General features: G+C 38.2%; 2 protein-coding genes and 1 long non-coding RNA gene across 52 annotated transcripts in view; 2 read left to right on the top strand and 1 right to left on the bottom strand.

Annotated features, from left to right (window-relative positions):
- LOC134793094 (uncharacterized) overlaps window positions 1-27,715 on the bottom strand; it is a 454,735-nt gene that overhangs the window by 117,517 nt on the left and 309,503 nt on the right. The window lies entirely within an intron of this gene.
- On the top strand, window positions 912-18,526 carry LOC134792697 (glycogen phosphorylase). The gene is made up of 10 exons (XM_063763988.1): window positions 912-1,308; window positions 4,291-4,522; window positions 6,516-6,700; window positions 12,669-12,780; window positions 13,471-14,399; window positions 14,585-14,773; window positions 15,304-15,424; window positions 16,099-16,264; window positions 17,360-17,561; window positions 18,320-18,526. Exons 1-10 carry the CDS (start codon window positions 1,069-1,071, stop codon window positions 18,467-18,469), a joined length of 2,526 nt encoding a protein of 841 aa, XP_063620058.1. The 5' UTR covers window positions 912-1,068; the 3' UTR covers window positions 18,470-18,526.
- The window catches only part of LOC134792746 (cell adhesion molecule Dscam2), a 97,688-nt gene continuing 91,390 nt past the window's right edge, over window positions 21,418-27,715 (top strand). For all 50 annotated transcript variants that reach the window (XM_063764113.1, XM_063764292.1, XM_063764121.1 and 47 more), the window contains exon 1: window positions 21,418-21,703. The gene's annotated coding sequence lies outside the window, so the exon portion shown is untranslated. The remainder of the gene's footprint in view (window positions 21,704-27,715) is intronic.

The following is a 27,715-nucleotide window of genomic DNA, read 5'->3' as shown; positions in this document are numbered from 1 at the left end:
AATCAGATTTGTGTTTTTACCTAACTTAGGAGTGTTTTTTTTTTTGGATATTTATAATGTTAGTCTCGGCTCATACTATACAATAACCAAGCAAAATTTCATCGACTGAGGAATTAATGCATGGGTCTCCATACAACATCTTGCTTCGTTTACTCCACTAGTAAGCCTACACCTGCTGCTGTATGTAACTGGTTGACGGTTGAATTCTCGCTACGACTGTTCTATATTCTGTACCTCCAGTATATTATTATTAACCAGTTATAGACGGTCAAGCAAATCTTGTCAGTAAAAAAAGGCGCGAAATTCAAATTTTCTATGGGACGATATCCCTTCGCGCCTACATTTTTCAAATTTGCCGCCTTTTTCTACTGACAAGATCTGCTTGACCAAGTATATTAACCCAATTCTACATAATTTAATTACTTTCCAAATAATTTATTTATTTTCGAACGTGCCTGTTTAAGTGTCACTGACACATGGACATACAGCTGACTCAATGTCAATCATATGTCAATATTCCGATAACGTTTCAATTTTTGCAGTTCCTAATTTACAATTAATATTTAAAACTATTTGATCAAGTATTCTTAATATATTTACTTGCCTTATAAATAAGTTTTAATAAAATTGTAAATATATTAACAATCCAGCTAAACTTGACTAAATTTGTTACAGTATTCTAACATACTTATATTTCAAATACAAAAGTTGCGTACAACGAAAAAGAAACAAAACGTGGAAGGAGCCAACATCATTTGGCTTGTTTTATTTTCCCGTTCTTGACTTTGAGTATTTAAAAAAACGTTTTATTAGTACTGAATAAATCGGCTAATAACTAGATTTAATTAAAGCTATAGTTTCAGTCACCGTTTGTCAGTGTACTTGTATTAAATCCTATTACCAGTGTCGCCAGCGACGACAGACGTCAAAAGCCGGGTAGCCGATACATAACATCTCCAATACTCGTTTTGACCTTCTCAAGGTGACCGATACCGCCGCGCCGGCCAGTTCAGTCGCGCTCAGTCAGAGGACCGTCTCGGCTGCGCGATTTATAATTGAAAAGTCAAGATGAGCGTACAGTCAGATCACGATAAGCGTAAGCAGATCTCCGTGAGAGGGATTGTGGAAGTGGAAAACGTCGCGGAGGTGAAAAAGGCTTTCAACCGCCATGTTCACTACACCCTGGTGAAGGACCGCAATGTCGCGACTCCGAGGGACTATTACTTCGCGCTGGCGCACACCGTGCGTGACCACCTCGTCTCCCGCTGGATCCGCACGCAGCAGTATTACTATGAGAAGGACCCCAAGGTAATTGATATTTGCTAAGTCATGATGCTTTGTTTACTGTCCAAGATAGAGAAAGCTACCCACATTTTTAGTTAATTGACCATCATATATGTTAATAAGGCAATAGTTCAGGGGAAAAGTTAATTGAAATTGATGAGAAAAAAATTGATTGAAACAGGAATGTTCTAATGTTAAACTACAAAGCTACTTGAATTGAAAACTTACAACTTAAATTAGAGTGAGGGTGGATTTCAAAATCCAGCGAAAACTTATGGTTCGGTCTTTATAAAAAAAACTAGTAGGTTGTGCAAGTTGCAACTTTTTTATATGTTTTTAAGAACTATTATCTTCATGTTCCTTCAATTACCATCTCCAATAACTTAATAGTTTTTTTTATATAAAATGTTTTATGTGTCTAAAATCATCACCGTCGACCGGAAAAATCTGAACCTTTTTGTTTGCAGTGAAAATTATAGCATACCTATCGTACGATTGCGATTTTTCTTTTACTTATATCTTTTCCATGTTGTTGTTTAACACATGAAAAAATATGCAATAATTCCTTCACCGAGAAAGTACATTTAAAAATATTTAAAATTTTGTCACGAATATTCGTCAACACCGTCATGGTAATGTCAATATGAGCTTATCTCGGTGTATGAACAACGAAATACCGCTAAAGGTCCTTGCCCTATTTTTCACTTTAGTATAGAATGCCAAAAATGATTTCACTATAAAGTCACATCACTGAATCGTGAGAAATATTACGAACAAATTTGTAAAACGTAGTTTGTCACAACAGAGCATCATCACCGTTATGCTTTGGTTTAAAAAAGTTACAAATGATATATTAGAAATAATTACTGAAATGAATGGCAAACTACATGAAGTTTATTGTGTAGCATAGACATTAACTACTATTATTCGTATTCTAGAAATAAAAACAAGAAACTCTCAAATCGTCAACACCATACCCATCATCACCGGGAAAAAATGACGATCGGTGATGATTTCATGTGTATGGTGATGACGGTTCTCAGAAACTTTTCTAGTTATTTTGCTATAATTCATTATGAAATTAAGCTGTATATTTGAAAAACGTTCTCTATGTCTTCTAACACTATATAATGTCTACCTTATAAATGTAGAATAAATGTAGAAGAAGATATAACTATTTCTTTCACACTAGAGGATGCTTAGTTTTTAATTAACATTTTGACTGAAGTAGGCAAAATTTAGGTCATTTAGAACTTAGAACATACAAATGTTTTTTTTTTTATAATCTAATAATGTAAATCGTGCAACTTAGAGTCTGTAATTGCATGTTAGTCGTGTTAAAACAAAGTATTTAAACAAGCAACATATATTAAGTTTTAAGCGACCATAGGCTACGGTACTGGCTCACTATCGTGATGGCTTTATGTTTTTTGATAATATTATATTAATTGATGTATATAATTACAGCAATTAATAATTATACCATTGGGTAGTCACCGGACCCAATACCTAACATTTTGTAACTTATGACATGCATTACAAGTAGGGGGTCTTTCAACTTATAAAACACTGATTATATATTAATGTTTAGCTATTAACCAACATATATATGAATTTAAATCATTATAGCTATTTTTAAAGTTAATTAATAAAACAACAAAAATACAAACTTGTGCAATGAATCAAACTATCAAAAAAAAGTAATATATCATAAAAATTAAGCTCATTGGTAAGCCAGTAATTTTATAATATGACATAAATACCAAGTTATGCAGTAGATAAAAGAAGATGCGGGTTTAAACTGATAATAAGAGTACAATATTGTTAATATGATTTAACATTGAAAAAACCCAAAAAAATAAATGAATACATAAATTGCCTATTTCGGAACATAAATTATTTAAAATTATACAATAAAAATACTTGTTATATATTTATTTATATGAATAAAATGTATTTTTTATAATTTTCTAAAAATAATTTATGTAGCTAGTCTTATGTTCAAAAACATGTTATTTGTAATGTTTATTAAAGTTCTAAAGTCTTACAATTAAAAAAAGTTTTTGTTTTTTTAATACGTTTTTAATACATATGTAAATTAGTTCCCAAATCGTCATTACCGTACATGCAGTGTCATTACTGTCTATAAAAGAGTCATTACCATACCATGGTTGTCATCACCATCTTGCGTTTTTATTTTCCGAAAGCGATAACTTCAAATATAAGCCACAAATGATTGTATAAATACCATACATATCCTCAATATACAGCCCCCCATTACTTTACCCAGCTAGAATCGTGTTAAATTAAACATTTAAAAAAAAAAATTTTTTGTATGGTGAAATTTTTTGTGCTGAAATCCACCCGTGAAACCTGCACCTGTTATAGCAGAATTTAGTCATTGATGACGATGAGATAAAATAATTATAGTTATCTAAATCTGATATTTATGCTTAAGTTATTTTGTTTATAGTTCTAGTATTAAATGTGAATGCCTTAAGAAACATAATAATACTTAAACTTTTAAAACCAAACTATAACTATTTGGAACTATAAGTTGATAACTGAACTAAACTGTATGAACTGTCTGTATATTATAGAATTTGTAACTGAAACATAGAAATTAGTTGTCAATAATTAAAGATAAAACCGGAAAAGTGCAAGTTGGACTTGCCCACTGAGGGTTTCATACTTTTTTCAGTATTTGTTGTTATAGCGGCAACAAAAATACATCATCTGTGAAAATTTCAACAGGCTTTTAGCTATCATGGTTCATGAGATACAGCCTGGTGACAGACAGACAACATTGGAGTCTTTGTAACAGGGTCCAGTTTTTACCGTTTGGGTTAACCCTAAAAAAGACATAACACCTCCAGTGGCTATACTTTATTAACACAAATCAAAAATATTCAATGGAATAATTTGATCTACCATTAAAAACTTCATTGTTATATTTTGTTTACTGTGGCACTCGGCTTCTTAACTACAACCCTTAAATCCCAACAGCGCGTATACTACCTTTCGCTGGAGTACTACATGGGCCGCTCCCTCCAAAACACCATGATCAACTTGGGCATCCAAGGCACCGTGGATGAGGCCCTGTACCAGCTTGGCCTGGACATTGAGGAGTTGGAAGAGCTGGAAGAAGATGCTGGCCTCGGTAATGGAGGCTTGGGCAGGCTGGCTGCCTGCTTCTTGGATTCCATGGCCACACTCGGCTTGGCTGCTTATGGTTATGGTAAGTCATAAATTATTCAATTTTGTTTAATGCTTTTGGGTAGTGCATCAATTTTCAGCGTGATCATCTCATATCAAAGAACAATAGATTAGAATGTACAAATACGTATGTATGTCGATAAGTATTGTTTGTTGCTTTATTGCCTCTTAATTTGAATCCACTTGTGAGTTAAGTTTATTTATATTTTCTTGTAGACATACCTTCAAACTTTGGTCCTTTAAAAATGTTTCGTTACAAAAAAGCAGCCGAAAACACGTGCAATTAAAATCTGTATCATATAAATTATTAGTCATATAAAACGCGCTGCTGCAGAAAGATAAAAACAAAACATCAAAATTACTAAAATGTAGCTACTGAATTGGTTGGTGAATCGCACAAGTAGTCAAATAGTCAACATTCATATAAACTAATTGAGGCGGTTGACAACGGCCGTTGGCGCGCCGCCAAATCAATTGTGTTTTACCAAACTGAGGCTGAACATCTGTAGACATTTGATGTCATAGTCACACTAATGCACCCATTCAAATTATTCATGCCTGGTTAACAGGTATATATTTTTATTTAACTATTAATATTGCAAATGTTACAATTCATAGATTTTTTATTACCAAGCATTATAATAACAGCAGTTTAGGTACAGTTGTGTGCAATATAATAGCAGTCAGTAAGAAAATGAAAATTAGGGGAAAACTATAACTATAGATCAATTATATTGGATCATTTTTTATAATTTTTCTACATTATTTGACATTGTTTCAAATTTAACTGTAACCTTTACTTAAATAATATTGGAAGTAAAAAAAATATCATAAAAACCGGCTTTTTTACTAACTCTCAGAAATTCTTATAAAAAGAAATACAAAAAAATATGAAAGAAATACAATTGTGTACTATAATTGTTATTTAGTATCTTGCCTATTATTTCCAATCAAAGCTATACATCTAAACCCATGTCATCCAGAAAAAAAATACACATAAAACTTAGAATTGATGCACATGTACACCATTTTTATCACAACTAAAAAATAATCCGATTTGAATTTTATTCATAGGTAATGGTTTCTTTAAGTACGGAGGTAAGTAATAATTTGTCAGGGTGATGTGCGTTCTTAACTCACGTGATTCCTTTATCTCGTATTATGAGATTTTGCACTGTGATGTGAGTCATTCATGTTACTATCGTGTACTGTACACCTTGACCTCTTGACTACGCACCTGCGTGCTGCGAGAACGATAACGAGTTGGTGGGCATTCTAGATGACATATTTCTACAAATAACTTAGGCAATAATCGGTTTCAATGAAGTTGGTTGCCATGTGACGCCATGCTTGACGCCCGGAGACTTCAGTGCCGCCTTTAGGTTAAGCAAATATTTCAAAAGTTGCGTTCAGCCAGTTATAGCAGAGTGGAATTAATGTTCGTTGATGATTCCAAATGTCACCTACGAGTACTTATAGGTACATTATATGTTTCCCGTTATGGAACAAAAACACTTTATGATGGTTCGATATAACTTTTGGCGTCATTAAAAAAAGTTTTAATACTTATCTCATAAATGCACAGCGTACAGTCTGTCAATTGCTAATCAAGTAATCACCTATCTCTTTAAGTACCTAAGCAACGGACGAATATTTATTATATAATTATTTAGTATCTTACCTACGTAATTTAGTTACTATACGAAGACTAAGTCAGCGGAAGAAATGTTAATCAATGCTCAGTTAAATATGTTGCCGTTTGTACACGATCGGAGGTTTAGTTAGGTCATATCCATGAGTTCCATGACCTATTCGCCCTTTAGTGATTAAATTATTTAGGTACGACACTCGAGCGAGACGTGTGGCGTTCATGTTTAACAAATGCAATCTTATGCGAGTGGCCTGATTGCACGCTGCCGGTTGACGCTACGCTATTACCCGCCCGGCCAAACGCTCCACCGGATGCTCGCCACAGTCCTTACACTAAAATGATTGACAGTAAAATTATCCTACAGGTATAAGGTACGAGTACGGCATCTTCGCGCAGAAGATCGAGAACGGCGAGCAGCAGGAGGAGCCTGACGACTGGCTCCGTTACGGCAACCCGTGGGAGAAGGCCCGCCCCGAGTTCATGCTGCCCGTCAACTTCTACGGACGGGTCGTCGACACACCGCAGGGCAAGAAGTGGGTCGACACACAGGTAGGTTGATGACAGGTCGCTACGGCAACCCGTGGGAGAAGGCCCGCCCCGAGTTCATGCTGCCCGTCAACTTCTACGGACGGGTCGTCGACACACCGCATCAGGGCAAGAAGTGGGTCGACACTCAGGTAGATTGTCTAAGGGCGTCCGCTAGCTGGCGTGGGTGCACGGAGCGGGTATTATTGTAGGTAAAATCCGTCGCACGCGTCCGCGCCAGTTAGCGTTGCTTATACTATTTTTCGTTGACCCGCTCACCCGCTCCGTGCAACCGCGTCAGCTATTAGAGGACGCCCTAATAACTGTTGTAGGTTGTAATTATAGAAATACATAGTAAACATATTGGCTGAAGTGTCAAACATTTATGTTTAACTGTGCACATTGCGTAACCTGCCTCAATATTTTTTACCTTGACCAACCTTGACTTACGTATTCAGTCCCGATTGCACTAGAAAATTAACAATCCTAAGCCTGAACTCGTACATATAAAAATACTGAACTTTGTAACTTGCGCGAAATTTCACATACTCTGGACGTCCCGACCTTCAAATGTTAAAAAGAAAACTCGCACTAGACCAATACACACTAATGGTCTATTTTTACTAGAAGCCAACGACCTCACAGCGTGGTTATGAGTTATGATAACGTGGCGCTGTCGTGAGGCGCGAGTGGACAGTGAAATGAGATAACTTATCTGCTTATTGGTTATTCATTATTACGTCAGTATTAGAGGAAGTTGATCGCGTGTTTGATATGATATTATTGACATTTCATTATTAATGAATGCTTTCAGAGTTAATAAGGTCAATATTATATCGTCTTCCGGGGTTAAGGTGACATTATAATGGTCATTTACGATACAAGTGTGAAAAATAGGAAATTCGCAACGAGTGGCGAAACGACCGAACCGAAGGGAGTGTTTTAAATCGTCACAAGTCGCGAATTACCTAATCGCACGTGTATCGTACAACGTTTACAGTACATAACATATGGCCCTATAAACTATGGTACTTGGTTACGTAATGTGCTTCTTATAACACAGGGTGTCGTAATAGAGCATCAGATTTACTGTAAATATTATAACACATTTATGGAAGATAGATCTAGTCTTGTAGGGATTATTAGACTTATGTATGACTGATTTGACTTTGTGGAAGGGAACCCAAACAGGAACATAATCCTGTTCTTGTGTTCTTTTTTTTTATCGTAAGGCAATTCACTTATATTTTACTTGCTGCAAGGCTCTCGTATAGAATAGTGCAGTGTAGCAGCCAAAGTAGATTACTCTTTAGCACCACCCAGGGGACACGTGCGGGGTATCTAAGGTAATCTTCCCGCGGACGCGAGTAGTCATTAATGTTCTTATACTGCAATAGAAGCTATAAGTAACACCATACATACAAAGTTTCAAATCTTAACTTTGATCGACAATTTTATTATTAATCCTTAAAGCAAAGTCAATCAGTGTACTGGAGCTACTAAACAATTAAATGTTGCCTAGAGATTAATCCATGAGGGCCAAGCCTCATATTGTAACTAATTAAAAATAAATTAATAAATAACATGATTACTAAATGTCGGCAATTTTTAGCGATAAAAATTGATAAGCATTGAGTTACGTCTGAAATCCGCCGGTAAACGTATTGCACGAATAGAAAATGTTCAAGTACATATCTACTTTAAAAGATAATTTACCTAAGGCAACTAGTCCTAGTCCTAATAGTCTACTCTTTCTTACTTACTTTTCAACGGACAGTCTTTTCAGGGAGACCGGCGTACTTAGTGTTAGAAAACTCTTTCTGGTAAAAATTGTCACCAGGGCCCACCGTGAGGCCCCGCACTCAGCAGGGCCGGCTGAATTTAACAGGCTCAGAAATCGTTGCTTTAGGATACCATTAATGCCCACGAAAACTAGTTTCTGTAGACGTTTCAGTTCCTACCTAAAACCGTTCCTTTACAACAAGTTCTGCAAGATTTTTGACCTCCAAAAAATTACTGAAAGAGAAGTGAAAATTGCCGTGACTAAAACATGCTTGGACTGGAACTATCACGAGACTGAACGTTTCTTAAGAAACATTTATCTATAACTGAATCTATCACTCCCTCTCTATCCCACACCCATATTTACAAACACACACAGACACACACACAGAGAGACACACACACACACACACACACGCTCACTCACACATCCTCACTCACTTTAATTTGTAAATTTATTAGTTAGTAACTAGTTGTAAGCTTCCTCTTAATTTAGTTAATCTCTTCTTAAATGATTGAACCTAACTTTAACTTTTCCTTTTATACTAATTCTTAGTTATTTAAATGTCGGTAATATTTTCTGTAAAATTTTCTAATGTCAATTGCATTCTAGGAGCCCAAGTCACAGGCATAGCCTAGTTTGGGATCCACCTGTGTCCATGTGTCTGTAAGATCGTTTTCTTTTGTAAATAAAAACATTCTATTCTATTCTACTCTCTGCACAAGAATCAGGTTAAGTACGATTACGAAAGGCTAACAAAAATGTTTCAGTAAGCGTTTGTCAGTGAACAGTCGATTATCTGAAATGTAGATTTAAAAATAACACTGAATATCCTAAAATCTTTACGAACAAATAACGGAGTGTACCAATGTTTTTTTTTATCAGGTATATAGAAATAGAAATACATCACAGAGCAAGAAAAGTCTGCGGCGATTTTGATAGCCCACGCCACGCAGTGCAAGTGTTATTTATAAGTCACAATTTCATAGAAGTTTGACGTTTAAATTAACACTTGCACTGCGTGGGCTATCAAAATCTCTGCAGACTTTTCTTGGTCTAACTCTAGCTAGCTAGTAATATTTTATTTCTTCACGAGGTTTTACATGTATTAAATTACCTAAAAAGGCTAAGACTGTCTAGGGCACTAGGTCATCGAGATTCATTTCAAAGTAATTAACTCCTGACATTGAGATGGTTTAAAATAGCATGCGTGATTGTATCTAATCATGTCTAAATGCATCAAATTTTAAAGATTGTAAACGTAATAAGTATGGACCTATTTGTTGTTATATTCTTAGTTTAAATTACATTTACACAGTTTTAAAGTCCTACAGTGGGGTTCAACTAAATAGAAATCGGACGTTGTAGAGCCACTAGAGTAGGAGATGTATCGGAGCGTTAGATTACATGTACAGATAGTTTTGAGCATCTTTGTCGCTTCGATATGATGGCTTCTGTACTAGTGAGAATTATTGCATATTAGTCAAAATATATGCCTACGGGACTCTTGCCCAAAGGTGACAGCAGTATACCATATGGGGTCTACTATATGCTTTTAAATTTTCTTAGTATTCCTCGCACAAGAAGACTTGGCATAATACATAATAGTATTTTCTTGAGTACACACACTCACTCAGCTGGGCGGCTGAGATCGTCACTTGACCAAACGTCGTTTGACAATTGAGTGTCGCCACCAAACCGCTATAGACTGGTCTTATTTTTGTAAAATCCAATTTCGACTGGCAACTCATATTACTTTTTGGCAACCGGGTTTTTTAAGCTAATTACTAATAATTAGACCCCGCTGAATCCGATTGCCTAATCGAATTCTTGACCGGAAGTGAGATATTTGATATTAAAGGTCCCTTTTTTAGTTTTTCGTAAATAACTCTTAAACGGTGGCTCATAGCCAAAAATGTTCTATTACATAAGTAATCTGCATAAAATTGCCTACAAGAAAGATTCAGTACAATTTTTCGCTAGGATCAATATTCAAAGAGATATTAACACGGGAAATTTAATTATAATCACTTCTAAGGTCCCTTTTTAGTTTTTCGTAAACGGTGGCCAATATCAAAAAATGTTGTTAAACGATAATAATCTACACAAATTTTGTACAAATAAGATTTAGTACAGTTTTGGCAGGGGTCAATATTTAAAAAGAGAATAAAGAGGGAAAGTTAATTATAATAAATTCTAAGTTTCCTTGTTTTTAGTTATTCGTTAATAATTTGAAAAGTATGACCCTAGCAAAAAAAATCTTATACATAAATAATAAACATAAAATTTTCTACAAGAAACACGTAGAATACTTTCGCTAGGATCAATATTTAAAAAGACAAAGCAGCGGATAAGATAATTATAATCAATTTTAAAATCCCTTTTTAGTTTTTTGTAAATAACTCGTAAACGGTGTCCCATAGCAAAATAGGTTTTTAAGAATAAATTATCTACATAAAATTTTCTCCAAAAAACATCTTGAACATTTTACTCTAGGATCAATATTTATAGCGATATTAAAGGAAGAAAGTTAATTACAATCAGTTCACAGGTCACTTTTTTAGTTTTTCGTAAATAACTCGTAAACGGTGGCCCGTTGCAAAACAATATTATGGATAAATATTAAACATAAAATTGTCCACAAAAAAGGTTCTGTACACTTTTTCGCTACGGTCAATATTTAATGAGGTTTTAAAGGGGGTAAGTTAATTATAATCAATTCTACACATTATTTAAATTTCCCGTTTTAATAAGCTTTATAAATATTGATCCTAGCGAAAAGTGTTCCACATGTGTCTTATAGGAAATTAAATGTAAATTATTTATGTATCAGATTTTTTATTGCTATGGGTCATACTTTACAAATTATTTACGAAAAACTAAAAAAGGTGACATGTGAATTGATTGTAATGAACTTTCTTCCTTTAATATCGTTTCAAATATTGATCCTAGAGAAAAGTGTTCAATGTGTTTTTCGTAGAAAATATTATGCCGATTATTTATTTACAATAATATTAAGAACTTATTTTGCTATGAGCCTTATTTTACGAGTCATTTACGAAAACCTAAAAATAGGGACAACTTACCCACTTTAATACGTCTTTAAATATTGATCGTAGCGAAAAAGTGTACAGAACCTTGTTTGTGGACAATTTTATGTTTAATATACATGTATAATATTGTTCTGCAACGGGCCACCGTTTACGAGTTATTTACGAAAAACTAAAAAAATGTGACCTGTGAACTGATTGTAATTAACTTTCTTCCTTTATCTATTTATTTTTATTTTCTTTCTTTATCGCTTTAAATATTGATCCTAGAGAAAAGTGTTCCAGATGTTTTTTGGAGGAAATTTTATGTAGATATTTTATTCTTATAAACCGATTTTGCTATGGGACACCATTTACGAGTTATTTACAAAAAACTAAAAAGGGACTTTAAAATTGATTATAATTAACTTACCCGCTGCTTTGTCTTTTTAAATATTGATCTTAGCGAAAAGTGTTCTACATGTTTCTTGTAGGAAATTTTATGTTTATTATTTATGTATAAGTTTTTTTTTTGCTATGAGTCATACTTTTCAAATTATTGACCAAAAAATAAAAAACAGGGAACCTTACAATTTATTATAATTAACTTTCCCTCTTTATTATCTTCTTAAATATTGATCCCTGTGAAAAGTGTACTGAACCTTTTTTTGTTCAAAATTTTGTGTAGATTATTAACGTTTAACAACATTTTTTGATATTGGCCTCCGTTTATAAGTTATTAACGAAAAGGGACCTTAGAAGTGATTATAATTAAATTTCCCGCGTTAATATCTCTTTGAATATTGATCCTAGCGAAAAATTGTACTGAGTCTTTCTTGTAGGCAATTTTATGCAGATTACTTATGTAATAGAACATTTTTTGCTATGCGCCACCGTTTAAGAGTTATTTACGAAAAACTAAAAAAAGGGACCTTTAATGTCAAATATATCCGTTCGGATTCAGCGGGGTCTAATTAGGTTAAAAAACCCGGTTGCTTAAAAGTAATGTAATTTGCCAGTCGCGTCAAGAAGGAGAGCGATTTTGATTTTTTTTGTCTAGTCTACTATACTTAACGCAATACCAACTGGCGACTGTGACCAACCAAGAGTGAAAGAGATGGCATTATGACCGGACTTGCCACTTAGTTTTGCGGCAAGTATAACGTTCCGTTTGTGGCAGGTGGTGTTCGCGATGCCGTACGACAACCCGATCCCCGGCTACAACAACAACGTGGTGAACACGCTCCGCCTCTGGTCAGCTAAGAGCCCCATCGACTTCAACCTCAAGTTCTGTAAGTTATTTAACCTACTAACTGCTAGGTTTTTATACTTATACTTCGCTATGAACATTATGCAATAACATATACATACGTTGACTGCATCTAGTTTTCTCCATCAGTTTTTGATATATTTTAAGATTTATGCTATCAGTTTTAGACCACGTTTTGATGTCCGACATGGCCATATAAACCATATTCTATAAAAAAATATGTTTCATTCTGTAGGACTTGATCGTGCTCATGATATTTAGGCTCGACACATTTATCAAATTGACAACTTCATATTATTACCGGCCGTCGTCGGGTCACATGATCCGACCCGTCTGAGGATATGCGGAGACCACTTTCGGACAATATGCGCCGTTATAAACTATCGGCACGACCGCCTGGGTAGGTATAATTATGTATGAATACTGCGTCACTTGAAAGAAATGCCGGACTATTTATAGACATCACATTAATAGCGCAGCACAAACAACATGTGTAAACAAAAACAATATGAAAGTAAACAAACTTATTTAGAGACTCGAATATTTAAGTCTAAGGCATTTTAATTAGCCAGCCTAAAGAAATATTTTAGGACCAGTCGCACTAACCGCAATTAACGCAGTGAATTATGAAATATTCCATACAATAAAATTTAGCGAATGTTTTGACGATGACAGACGGTTGGTACATTAGTAACATTTTTTAACTTTCCAGTCAACTCCGGCGACTACATCCAAGCCGTGCTCGACCGCAACGTGGCCGAGAACATCTCCCGCGTGCTCTACCCCAACGACAACTTCTTCGAGGGCAAGGAGCTCCGCCTGCGCCAGGAGTACTTCATGTGCGCCGCCACCCTGCAGGACATCATCCGCCGCTACAAGTCCTCCAAGTTCGGCTCAAGAGAGGCCGTCAGGACCACCTTTGACAGCCTCCCCGAAAAAGTCGCCATCCAGCTCAACGACACCCACCCGGCTTTGGCCATACCGGAACTTCTAAGAATCCTCATCGACCAGGAGAATCTTTCCTACGAAGAAGCGTGGAAGCTAGTCACTAAATGCTGCGCGTACACCAACCACACCGTCCTGCCTGAAGCGCTGGAAAGATGGCCCGTCTCCATGCTGGAGAACGTCCTCCCTAGGCACATGCAGTTGATCTATCATATCAATTTCCTCCACCTACAGGAGGTAGAGAAGCGCTGGCCGGGCGATGGAAACCGTCTCCGCCGCATGTCTCTGATCGAAGAAGAGGGAGAGAAGCGAGTGAACATGGCGAACCTGTGCATCGTCGGCTCCCACGCCATCAACGGCGTCGCTGCTATCCACTCCGAGATTCTCAAAGCGACCATCTTCAGGGACTTCTACGAAATGTGGCCGGAGAGGTTCCAGAACAAGACCAACGGAATTACCCCCCGCCGTTGGCTGTTGCTCTGCAACCCTGGATTATCCGATCTTATCTGTGACAAGATCGGTGAAGAATGGACGGTACACCTTGAGAAGCTGCAGGGCTTGAAGCGCTGGGCTAAGGACCCCGGTTTCCAGCGCGCCGTGATGAAAGTCAAGCAGGAGAACAAGTTGAGGCTGGCGTCTTTGATCGAGCGTGACACTGGGGTTAAGATCAACCCGGCATCCATGTTCGACGTGCAGGTACGGTAACTGCCTAGTCAGCCAGATTGTCCCCAAATATTCCTTTATTCGTAAAACTTAGCAAACCTTTGTAAAATTCTGTCTCTTTCTAACAAACACAAATGTCTAAATGTCGGATTATCAACGACGTGCTAGACTTGACAAGCGTTTATGAATAACGCCATTATTATTTATAACATTGTCAGGTGAAGCGTATCCACGAGTACAAGCGGCAGCTGCTGAACATCCTGCACGTGATCACGCTGTACAACAGGATCAAGCGCGACCCGTCGGCGGCGGTGACGCCGCGCACGGTCATGATCGGGGGCAAGGCGGCGCCCGGGTACTACATCGCCAAGCAGATCATCGCGCTGGCGTGCGCTGTGGGCAACACGGTGAGTGCCGGCGACGAAACTGTTAACTGAAATTTCGTAAACGTAAAGCCACCACTGATCTAAGACATCCCAGATATTAAAATGATATTTCGATTGACAAATCTACTACTTAATCCAGCTCAAACTTTCTTGGCGACGGAACCCTTTTGAAAGCAAAAGATTTGTCAGAACCCCAAATAAAAAAAAATCGTTTGTCAAATTAACTGAGGACCAACGAGACCTGGTTATTGATTTGTTTTCGCTTTTTCTCGCGGAGCCCACACAGAGGCTTGCGGAGCTCTAGGGGTCCGAAGAGTACAGTTTGAGAATAGCTGACCTAATCTATATGGTGTCACACTGGTAATCTGAGTCATGATTTGGATAAACATTAAATTCAATTACTTATGGCAAAAAAAAAACAGTAAATAGTTATACAATGTAAATGACTTCCTCTTTATTTAATCTAGTCTATGATGGAGAATTTGCAGAAATTGTTCACAAATTCCACGCCAACAGCAACACACGAAACTAAAATTATTCACAAATTGCAGGTGAACAACGACCCTGACGTGGGTGACAAGCTGAAGCTGATCTACCTGGAGAACTACCGCGTGACCCTCGCCGAGAGGATCATGCCCGCGGCCGACCTTAGCGAGCAGATCTCCACTGCCGGTACTTTGGGATTTTAGTAATTTACTAGAGTACAGACCGGTCTACTTTGTAACATGGCGAGTCCCACCTCTAAGCAAACACCACGTGAATTTATACTCGGAATTCCCTTCAACCTATCGCGAGAGAAGTAAACCTCATGAGCTCTCGCAAGTTATCAACACCTGTAGAAGTCTAAGTAGCAATGTAAAGGCGTTGTGACACCATAAGGCACTTGCAGAGCGCTGTACGTCCTGTTTGCCGTATAATTACCTCGAAGAATGCTGTTCTAGAATCACAAGCAGTGTCCTTTTAGCCTCTTTTGTGCACCCTGATAACAATAAAAAGACCTCAAATGGCTCAGATATTCAAAATGCTTGACTGTACTGTGTCTATGACGTATACTGTGTCTGTGATTATATTCCATGACAGACTATGCCTGAAATAAATTTACAAAACAATATACCTATGTACCTGGGACGCCCGGTAGGGCGGAGGCCGATCGGACGTCCCAGGTATCGCTGGGGCGATGCGGTTGAAGCGGACTTGCGCGATCTCCATGCCGATAACTGGCGGGAGATGGCACAGGATCGAGACAACTGGCGTGTACTCGTGTCGGAGGCCAAGACTCATTTTGGGTCGCTGCGCCATTAAGTATGTATGTATGTATACCTATGTAACCATAAGCACTCTTCCAGGTACTGAGGCTTCTGGCACTGGCAACATGAAGTTCATGCTGAACGGAGCGCTCACCATCGGCACCATGGACGGCGCCAACGTCGAGATGGCCGAGGAGGCTGGCGAGCACAACCTGTTCATCTTCGGCATGAGGGTCGATGATGTCGAGGCTCTGCAGAAGAAGGGGTGAGTCTACCTTATGGCACTGACACTGGTCCAGGTACTGAACCTCCAGCACTGGCAACATGTTCATGCAGAACGAAGCGCTTACCATCGGCACAATGGACGGCGCCAACATCGACATGGCCGAGGAGGCTGGCGAGCACAACCTGTTCATCTTCGGCATGAGGGTTGATGATGTCGAGGCTCTGCAGAAGAAGGGGTGAGTCCGCCTTATGGTACTGACACTGGTCCAGGTACTGAGCCTCCGGCACTGGCAACATGTTCATGCTGAACGAAGCGCTTACCATCGGCACAATAGACTACGCCAACATCGACATGGCCGAGGAGGCTGGCGAGCACAACCTGTTCATCTTCGGCATGAGGGTTGATGAAGTCGAGGCTCTGCAGAAGAAGGGGTGAGTCCGCCTTATGGTACTGACACTGGTCCAGGTACTGAGCCTCCGGCACTGGCAACATGTTCATACTGAACGGAGCGCTCACCATCGGCACCATGGACGGCGCCAACGTCGAGATGGCCGAGGAGGCTGGCGAGCACAACCTGTTCATCTTCAGCATGAGGGTTGATGATGTCGAGGCTCTGCAGAAGAAAGGGTAAGTCCGCCGTTTTGCGCCATGAACCAACGTGGAGATAGAAGAATTTGGAGAACACAACCTCTTTGTTTTGAGCATGAGGGTTGATTAAGTTGAGGCGCTACGGAGGAAGGGGTGAGGTTTTTGACTGGCATGGTCTAGCAAGCGCCATGATAATATACTGCGAAATAGTGTTGCATTTTCAACTGACTTCAAAAAGGACTTTCCATTGTTTTTTATGGATGTGTCCAGATTTCTCGAAGATGGTTAGAGGTGTTTGGATTTTTTTTTGTTTGAGCCCCTTTTACCCTTATGCTTCACAGTTGGTACTTTACATAACTTATACTCTGTCAAGCCATTTCCGTCAGAAGAAAAGAGCGGCAAATTTAATAAATTAGTAGCGAAGGGTTATGGTCCCATAGAAAAACTGAATTTCGCGCCTTTTTCTACTGACATACTTGTTTGACCGACTATACTATTGTATAAATACATATTATTACCGACTATACTAAATATAATTTTTTCCAGCTACAACGCGTACGAGTACTACGAGCGCAACCCCGAGCTCCGGCAGTGCGTGGAGCAGATCCGCAGCGGGTTCTTCTCGCCGGGCGAACCGGGCCGCTTCGCGCACATCGCCGACGTACTGCTCCACCACGACCGATTCTTACATCTGGCCGATTTTGACGCCTACATCGAGGCGCAGCAGCGCGTCTCTGACGCGTATCAGGTACATACATATATCGCAGTAGTATGGTTTGCAGCGGGTTCATGCCGGGCCACTTCGCGCACATCGCCGACGTACTGCTCCACCACGACCGGTTCCTTCACCTGGCCGACTTTGACGCTTACATCGAGGCGCAGCAGCGCGTCTGTGACGCGTACCAGGTACATATATCGCAGTAGTATGGTTTGCAGCGAGGTCGCGCCGGGGGAGCCGGGTCGCTTCGCGCACATCGCCGACGTACTCGTTCACGACGACCGATTCCTTCACTTGGCCAATTTTGACGCCTACATTGAGGCGCAGCAGCGCGTCTCTGATGCTTACGAGGTAATTACATAGCTCGCAGTAGTATGGTTTGTAGAGGGTCCTGGTCGGACGAGCCTGGCCGTTTCGCCCACCTGGCTGATGTACACCACAGGATGCTTACATCGAGGCGCAATACATAATAGACTACACACTAGTATGCACTAGTCGCACTAGTATGGTCTGCAGTAGGTTCTTCTCGCGGGCGATAAATGTGAGATAAATGAATCATATCATACCTATTATAATATTATGAAGTTAGTAAGACGTTAGTATACGCCTGTACAGTGTGACACAAAGTTTATGTTGGTTTGATTTTTTTGCTATGTAGGTACTTAATAAAATATCATTGAAAGCACAACAGGATGGTTTGATACTAGCATATTTTCCGATTATTTTTTTTACTGTTGGAATAATTTATCTATAGTAAACTAGCGTATTAACTTATGCATTAATTCCAGGACCAGGCGAAGTGGGCGGAGATGGTGATCGAGAACATCGCGTCGTCGGGCAAGTTCTCGTCGGACCGCACCATCGCGGAGTACGCGCGCGAGATCTGGGGCGTCGAGCCCTCTTGGGAGAAGCTACCCTCGCCGCATGAGACAGTCTAAACGTCATTCCTCCCTCCATAGCCTCCAGGGTTACTTGCACCATCCAATAACCCGGGGTTAATCGGTTAAGCCGGAGTTACCAGTACAATTTGACACTGGGTTAACGGTTTAACCGCTTAACCCCGGGTTAGTGGGATGGTGCAAGTGGGCCTCAGCACCAGAACCAGTGTACACCAATATAAACCGTGTAATCTAACTTCGAACAAAAAATGAGCGGATCTCGGGTAAAAACAAGTGACGACACGATAGATTTAAACAGGTTTTCTAAGGAGTCGCCCGGGCGGACCGTCGCGCGCAAGCAAATGTGTTCGAGATTTTGAATTACGTACGAGAAATATAAATTGTTCGAAGTTGGACTACTGGGTCTAAAAGACACCTTCCTTATAACGCGTCTGTTACGATCAGCACAGATATGGCCGCTAGGTGGCGACAGCGCCACGCACGGCTTATGGCTTTCCCCAAAATTGGGGCGGAACGGATGTACTTTTAGCTACCTGTAGCAAAGCGACGAAATCGCGGAGTGAGCCACGCCTGCTTATACTGTGCCAGAACTATAGTTTGCAAGTCACTTGTCGGTCGACCATAGGCAAAAATAATCATATTGTTTGTTACTGACAAAACTGGTTTACCAGACTATAGTTAAGCGTATGAGGTGCTCGAAATGGCTAAAACACGCTCTTATTATCTTAACAATATAGTGTTCAGTTCATTGTGAATAAAGAAACTCTCTTATTAACTTCTGCTGCTGATTGTACAGATCTGGCAAATGCGAATTGCTCTCGAACTAACCTTTTGGGGTTCAATGTCCTAATACTACAAATTTTTAGTACAAATTACCTCAATATATTATATAATCTTAATTAAATGGAACAGAGTTGCTTTTATTTTGTTTCGTTCGATTTTAAAACAAAACAAATTCAACTCTATTTTCTAATACCGTTGATTCAAATTCGATTGCCAATTTTCCTTGTATGGTAGGCCGCTAGTGATTATAAGCGCAGGCGGTATATCGTACTACGTAATGAACGTGTGTTCGCGAGCCTTTTGCGAATAAATGCATTCGTCAGATCTGAACGTACCTACTTTCCGACATGGGAATAAAATGACGCTCAAAATGGATTCGGATGCTTCTCATGGTGCGTTTTATTATTCCTTAAACCACAGATCACGAGTGGTAATCTTATACTTATATCATAAAGATATAAAGGCTCTATAAGTCCTTAGTGAAAAGCGTGTCTTAAATTATTAAAATAAAATTAAAGGGTTTGCCACTTTATAACACCAACTTAAGACATGTTGAACATTTTCTAAAAGTAACTGCTTATCTGTATTGTTAGAAAATTCTTGCAAATTTTATCGTGTTTATAATGTTGGCTATATTTCTAGTCTTAACTGTATCTGTAGGCAAACTTTTTAGAGCAGCTTTTGGTGACCTTTTTACAGCCCTTTGACTCTATTACTAAAAATTAAAAAGTAAGAGGCTAAGAGCACTTTGAAACATCTGTTCCTTTCGTTATGTTATGTTATTTAAGTCATCGGTAAAATGAAAAACAAATTAATTTGCTAAAAACTTAAGTTGCCATCCCAGCGGGCCTGATATGATCGCGCGTCTGTCGTCTTTCGTTATAAATCTGTTTTTATTCTCGATGACAACAGTGACCGCCAATTTAGAGACTATTTGCTTGCACTCGATCAAATTGCGATCTTGGTAGCTATGTTTGATCCTTTTGAATTGAGTAAGAGTTGATTATAAGAAAACCTATTGAGATTGAAATATGGAACGTTATGGAAGTTATAAACACCTGTTTTAGACTAGGCAAAGTGCATAATAGATAGTTAAAGTATTTATATTCACTTAAATTATGTTTGAATGTTATTTTTGTACTAGTATGTCCGCGTAAATCTTTATGAGAATTTATTTATGTGCCATAATTAAAAGATAAATATAAAACTATATTAATTAACGATGTTATTTATATTGTCCAAATAGAACGTCGTTGTTTGCGATGATTGTACTCGGTATTTTATTTGATGGAGTGTGAGAAGACGAACTATAATATATAAAATGTATTTTAAACGTATTTTTTTTATATAAAAATGCAGTAAATAGTTAAAAAATAAACCAATAACGAGACTTCAAATAATCTTCTAAATCATTATTTTCTTTTTGAAATTGTTATTTTGTGTATGAAGTCAATATGAACAATTATTAGAAAAATAAGGTTATAATTAAATTTTAAGGATATTTAGGTATCGGTTGATAAAAAATATAGTATATCATAATAAATTACTGCCATATGTATTTTAGTGTGCTGTTATGTTACTCTGCAATTTTATTTTTAATAAACTATTAACATTATTGTAGTATTTTAATTTATTACCTTTGCTCTAAGTCACAAAATAAATTACAAAATCGATAATTCATTTAATTGTGATAAATTGATAATTGTAAAGTATGTCTAATGTTTTATGTAAATAGGTATGTTTTATAGGAGACGATAATTGCTTACCATGAAGCGATTCGTATGTTATATGCCTCCTATCCAATAAAACAAACTGCGGAAATGCGAATGTTTGTGTGAACAAACATATTGAAAAATCGTCATCCTAATCAGCCAAAATGTATTCTGAAGTCAAAACAGACAATTTTATTTCGGGGTGTGTCCAAAAGCAAAAGTTACTCAGTAACTATGACCTAATATTAACCTCCCAAAAATCCCAAAATATGGCTAGGTTGGAAAATCATCCTACCTAGCGTAGGTAGGATGGGAGGATAGGACAGGATATCGTAGGATTTATGACGTAATCAACGATCATCGTGCTTTGTGGCCACCGTTCGTTACCTCACCAACATGACCAACGACATCTATCGAGCCCACAAAAAACAAAAGGAGTAGGGAGTCCTTTTTTTTGGCATACATTATTGTCCATCTGTGCACGCATCCTGCTTGAATCCTGCGCGCGCAAAAGGGGGTCCTGCCGTCGGCCAAAACCGCAGCGCTTCGCCACTTTTCGGCAAAGATCACCCCTTCGTATCTGTAGTGTGCAAGCGAGCGGCACGCTCATCCTTCTCCCTCCACTCGTGTCATTGGCCGATGAATGTTCCTTGAATACCTACTCAACTCACTCCGCGTCGGTATCTCGGGCGGGTCGGTTGTTACCGCCGTCCTTTCGCGAGTGTTGTGCTTTTAAGTGTTGTGTGAGCTCCGGTATTACACCACTCCTTCCACACAGGTACGACCACGGATAGCTCCCGAGGGATTTCTTGCAGTGTTTTTATGTTATAAAATCCTTTTCTTTTCACGAATGAAGCCGGCCGGGCGAATATGCGCAAGCACGATCGATAACGATGTTGTCTTGTCCGTAGTGCCAGATTCGCCGTATCAATTTAATAGATATTAATTCCTTTGCACACACAGTGAGAGCTATTTTGTAAACTTACTGAAACAAAGTGAAGGTATATCCTTTTATTCTTCCACAATACTTAGCCGATTCGATATCATGAGCTCTGGAATCTACGCAGGACTTCAATTTTGACAGAGCCAAGGCAAACTGGGCTTAAATTGTCTAAATTGACTGCCAAATAGGTATCAATTCATCGATTTGGACACAGCCGTAATCAAGAAAATACCGTGGGTGGAACATTTGGGCATGTCGGTCAAATTTCGCTTTTTATCGATTCCTAAATCTCTTAGCACCTTAACATAACTTAGAAATCTGAATATTAATTCGGTCTTTTTATTGCGAATGTATTTTTTTATAAGCGGTAGGATGACTGTACTCGTATCAAGGTGATTCATGCATTCAAGAAATCCTTGACGGCACATGCTGTTAAGTTCACGCGACACAAGCTCGCCGTTTTCAATATTGTAACTTTGTAATTTTAAAAAACGAGTACCTACCTACCACCCCTGTGGTTATCAAATCACAAATAGGTACCGTTACGTTCGATTTGATAGGTAGTTGCATTATTAGGGACGATAAAGAAAGAATACCCAATGAACATCGAATGCGAACAAAATGGAACACTATTTAATCCGCCACGCCTTACTGTTTGTGTCGGTAATTTAGATAGGTACTGGACTGTCATGCGCTATATAAATAAACAACCCGAACCGGCCGGTGCTCTTGCTGAACTTTCGCTTTATTGGCTATAGTGTCTACAACTCTACATACAGAACAGATACCTACAAGATATACTTTGGCTATTACAGACTGATTCAGGATGGTAAATCAGCAGCAATATCAATTCTACTGTACTGGCTGACAAAAAGTGTCTCAGAATGGTTTTGTTACTTTGATTGAATGAGGTGTTAGGTACTTACCTACCGCCTAAAGGGGCCCACTGATTACCAGTCCGCCGGACGATATCAGCCTGTCAGTTGACCGCAAAAGGCCACACACTAAACAGTTCTCTGTCAGTTTTCGGCCTGACGACTTACACGAACCGATAGTGTGTGGCCGCCTGACGATTCCAGTCAGCGCCGACAGATATCCGCCGGACAGTCCGTGGCCTCGAGTCCAGTCAAACACACATCATGAGGTAGCCGGCCGGCGATCGACACACGTTACAGCATTAGTAAATTCTACTTTATTCCTAGTACTTAAGAGTTCATAGTCCCTAAAATAAGCATACGACTTTTTGTCTTCGAACATCACGGATCCAATACTTAATTTATGACGCTGATATTTGCTTGTAATTTCATTTCAGCCCGACCGTGTTATAACACCGCTTTATTTTTTTGTAGTGGCTAATTGATACTCCCATATCGAAATATCATAAAAAATCCAGGGTAATTTTTTTTAAGGTATCTGGGTAGAAGTCCCTACCTAATTATAGTATTTTTCAAATAGATTGAGTACGGTGAAAGGCTACATTGTATGGAGATAACAGCTGTCAGGCTGTCACCGTGCCCAAACTACCTATTTGAAAAACACTATAGGATGACTATAGGTATCATATCATAGCTACCTACATCCAAAATATGAAATGCGAATTTAAGTCTGTCAAAAAAATGATTACTTTTTCAAATTGATAATAATAGGTTTTTATTTTTATACCATAGCGCCGTGAAATTCACGGCGTGAATACAATTTGGTCACGCTACATTGCCTGTTGCCTGTCTAATTTTGACATTCGTCAACTTAGGCAGGTAGGTATTTACAGTGTACAAAAATAAAACAAAAAATAATCAATTACTTGCTTGCTTGTCTAGTTTGTCAATAGAGTCTGGCTAGCCAAAAATTGTTGACCATTAACGTATATATCTATGGACTGGACGTCACGTATATTTAACTTATATCCTTAGGTACCTACGTGTGCACAGAAAAATATTTTCTAGTATCAAAACTATAATTCCTACTATCCTACTACACAAAGTTGACCAGCCCAAGATTTTTTGAATTTCCCGCCAAACATTTGTGTAAAATTTCAGTAGCCAGACTCTATTACTTAGCGTTACTTATTATGATTTATTAGAGTCGATCTAAGGTAACGTTGCACCGACTTGAACAGAGCAAACTGAGGAAGTGTCATTATAAACGTCATGTTTTCATAGAAATTTTACATTAATGATGACATTCCCACACTCAGTCATTGAAAATGCCACGCCGAGTTAGCTTGGTCCGACGCTATCCCACTTTGCGAGTTGAAGCTTTCTGAGAACTCGGAGGATATTCAAGTTTCTGCATCTAAGTTTAGAAAACCTGTAGGTCCTACCTACCCACCTATGCATAAATCTTGAATAGTTATCTCGCGTTTATAACCAGTTACATTTTCTTAACTTCCAAACTAGTCACTTTATAGTCCTTTTTCATGCGACAGAAAAGTACGACGTAGTTTAAACCTTTGAAAATTTCTCATTTTGTTTGGCCCGCGTGACTCAATATTTTCATTATAAAACACATGCCTACGCGAGATCGAAGGTCGTTATAATTCGGAAGGGACCCACCCTCGCCCTTCTGGCCCACCGACCTTCCCCCATTTACCGACTGAGCCCAAAAGCGCGTCTCAGGGGTAACGAAATGTATAACAATTCGTTCATATGGAACGGTGAGACTTACATACGTATGTACATACCTGTAACCGTAGGTTGATATAGGCCTCGGATACTAGGAAGAAAGAAATGAATGGAAGGAATGACATTTCATCCGATGAGAAAAAGTATGGAGGTAGTACCTAAAGATGTAGTGCATAATTAATTTCCTTCGTATTTTCACGGAAACGTACGAACGTGTTTTGCTATGTCTTACTGGTGGAAAAAATAAGTACCGAGGTTGACTGAAGTAGCATGACAAATACGAATGTTTCCGAGAAAATACGAATTACAGCAATATGCACTACATCGGTAGAGTCGGACCAAAAAAAGTCTGCAGCGGATTTGATTGCTCACGCAGTGCAAGTGTCATTTATACGTCATAATTTCATTGAAGTTTGACGTTTAAAATAACACTTTCACTGCGTGGGCTATCAAATCCGCTGCAGACTATTCTTGGTCTGACTCTACAGTCTACACATTATCATCCATTCGCATCATTATTTCGAAAAATCCAAAAACTCCAAATTCATTTTTCCTTTTATTCAACGCGTCGTACGTGCAATTTTGGCCGTGCATTCTCTTTATAAACGCATAAAGGCTAATATATGTAGGTAATACTTGGTAGAGCCAGTATAAGTGCGCTGGACTGCGCATATATTTGTTACGAATCTCGAGGTCCCAGTTACACTGATTCCAACTTGCCTGTGCTCAATAAGTCACCAAAATTACATCCCTGAACACATGGCGTCGTTTTTTATAAGGCCTTTCGAGAGCAGGTGCAAAATGTCCCGAAAGCGGTTTTTGTGCGGTGGCGGCGGCAGGTAGACGCCCGCCTCCGGTACTATAACATTGATTTGAATCAGCTGCTGTTTACTTTACTGAGAGTTTTATGACTGTGGTGTTTGTACTCCTACGAATAGGTATACATAGTCCACTCCATCAAGAGCAATAAAAACGGGCCACTTTGTATGAAATTTACCATGTGTATTGCTCTTGAATGTTCTACTTAATTGTAATTCTGGGGCCTATACCACGAAACTTTACAAGTGTACAATTCGACAATATTGTTAAATTGTAAACAAAAATACGTACCACAATAATTTTACATATGTCACATGTACAATTCTACAGTTTACAAATATTTTGCATTTGAGGACCCGTAACACAAAACATAGAGGGTATGTCAAGATAACATACATAATTGTGACAAATGTTCCTCACTTAGTTTATGCTGAGAGTATTTCATTTTTATTGTTAAAAATACCTTACGAGCATAAATAGCATATCTTTTAACGTTGTCATTAAAATTGGTTGAAAATGTTTATGCAAGACAAAATTACAGTTTAATGCGATCGCTGTACGTCCTATGACGCCTAACAACTAATTCTTCTACGCTACTACTATCACTGGGACTGAAAATTTGAACGAAACCAAAAGTACTGCGGTAGAATGGATCTACAATACGAGGGCTGCTACTTATGTATCCGGAAACACAAAAAATAACAAATATCTATCTATAGTTATAAATGGTTATATTGCCTTTGTATTTGTCCACCAAGATGAATGATGCACTTTTGCATAAATGTTGAAACGACTTTTCATAGCACTTTTTCCATTCTGATCTTGGTAGACGGTGAGACGTGCATTTTGTACGCAAGAACGGCTCTTTCGCGAGTTTTTCTTTTTTTTTTAAGCCAAATGTTCATGTAATATCTTACAAATGCTCGTCATACTGTTGCCATGAGATGCCTCTATCTTGCGATATATACTATGACCATCTTGCATTATGAGTTCGTTCACAGCATCTATATTTTTTGGGATAACAGCCGATTTTGAGCGTCGTCCTACCGTAAATACCGTAATATACTACGACCACAATTTAACTCACTAAAACATTGACCTTCGATGGAACTAACTACCCAAAAGTCGAAAAAAGTCGATCCATGCACTATTTTTGAGTTTATCCACTCCGAACATCGTAAAAAAAACATCTGCACGAAAATTGTCACAAGTAAATCCGTTGAAGATGAAACAAAGAATTTTTAAAAATAATGCTATAATGTAAAACCAATTGATAGACATGTGAAACAAACTGTATTTTGCTTCCAAAGAGTTCCATGTTTATATGTTATATATATATTTTTAATATAGTTCCAGTAAGTGGCCCATTCCGGATACATAAGTAGCAGCCCTCGTAATTGTATAATGCTCTTGCAGCTCTTGACTCACGCCGAGAGAATAGTCAACTTGTATTTACATTTCCACAAATATGTATACCTTCTTCTACAATTAGTTGTAACACAAATCTTTTACGTACAATTGTTAATTACAAAGTTGTCAAATTTTCCGGAAAATTTCTTGTAAATTGTAATATTTTGTGAAACGCGTAATTGTAGATTTGTCGCGACAATTTACATATTTGTATAAATTTTCCATTACAATTTTGTCATTTGTAAATTTTGTGATATGCCCAGTTGTACTAAATACATATTTGTAACTTGTCACTTGTAAAATTGTAATTGTAAGTTTCGTGGTATAGGCCCCTGGTTGTACTTTTTTTATGGTGATGGATTTTAGCAATGTTTGCTTTGAAATATTTTTTCCAATGGTAAAGACATATTTATACTTATAATATGACAATTTATCAAAATACATAATACCAACATACTTCGGTACCTATGTAAAGTGAGTTCAGGAGGTTGTTGCTTGCATAGCGAATATGAAACTTTAATTCGACGGCTGCTATGACAGCTATGCGGATGTTTACCTTTTCCTCGCTATAAAATACTAGCACCAAAGTAGGCATGAAGAAGATAAAAAAGCACTCAATAGGTCAGCCAGAGAACTAAGAGCATTGATCAAGGAAAACGAAAACTACACACTGCAACAGAAGCTTTCATCTCTAACAGCGACTAAAAGCAATGACTATTCACTATGGAAAATAACAAAACAGTTTAAAAGACCACAAAAACCAATCCCTCCTATAAAAACACAGTCGGGAACGTGGGCCAGAAAAGAAGCAGAAAAAGCAGAAACCTTTGCTTTGCACTTAAGTCATATTTTCACACCTAACACTTCTATGTCCCCAGACACTGATAAATTAGTGGAAGAATGCATAACAAGTGATCAACAGCTGTCATTACCACTAAAACTAGTGACACCAAATGAAGTATATAACACCATCAGACATTTGGGCAATAAAAAGGCA

Source organism: Cydia splendana, chromosome 1, assembly GCF_910591565.1.
Source record: "Cydia splendana chromosome 1, ilCydSple1.2, whole genome shotgun sequence".
NCBI lineage: Eukaryota > Metazoa > Arthropoda > Insecta > Lepidoptera > Tortricidae > Cydia > Cydia splendana.
This window is presented reverse-complemented; position numbering and strand designations above follow the sequence as displayed.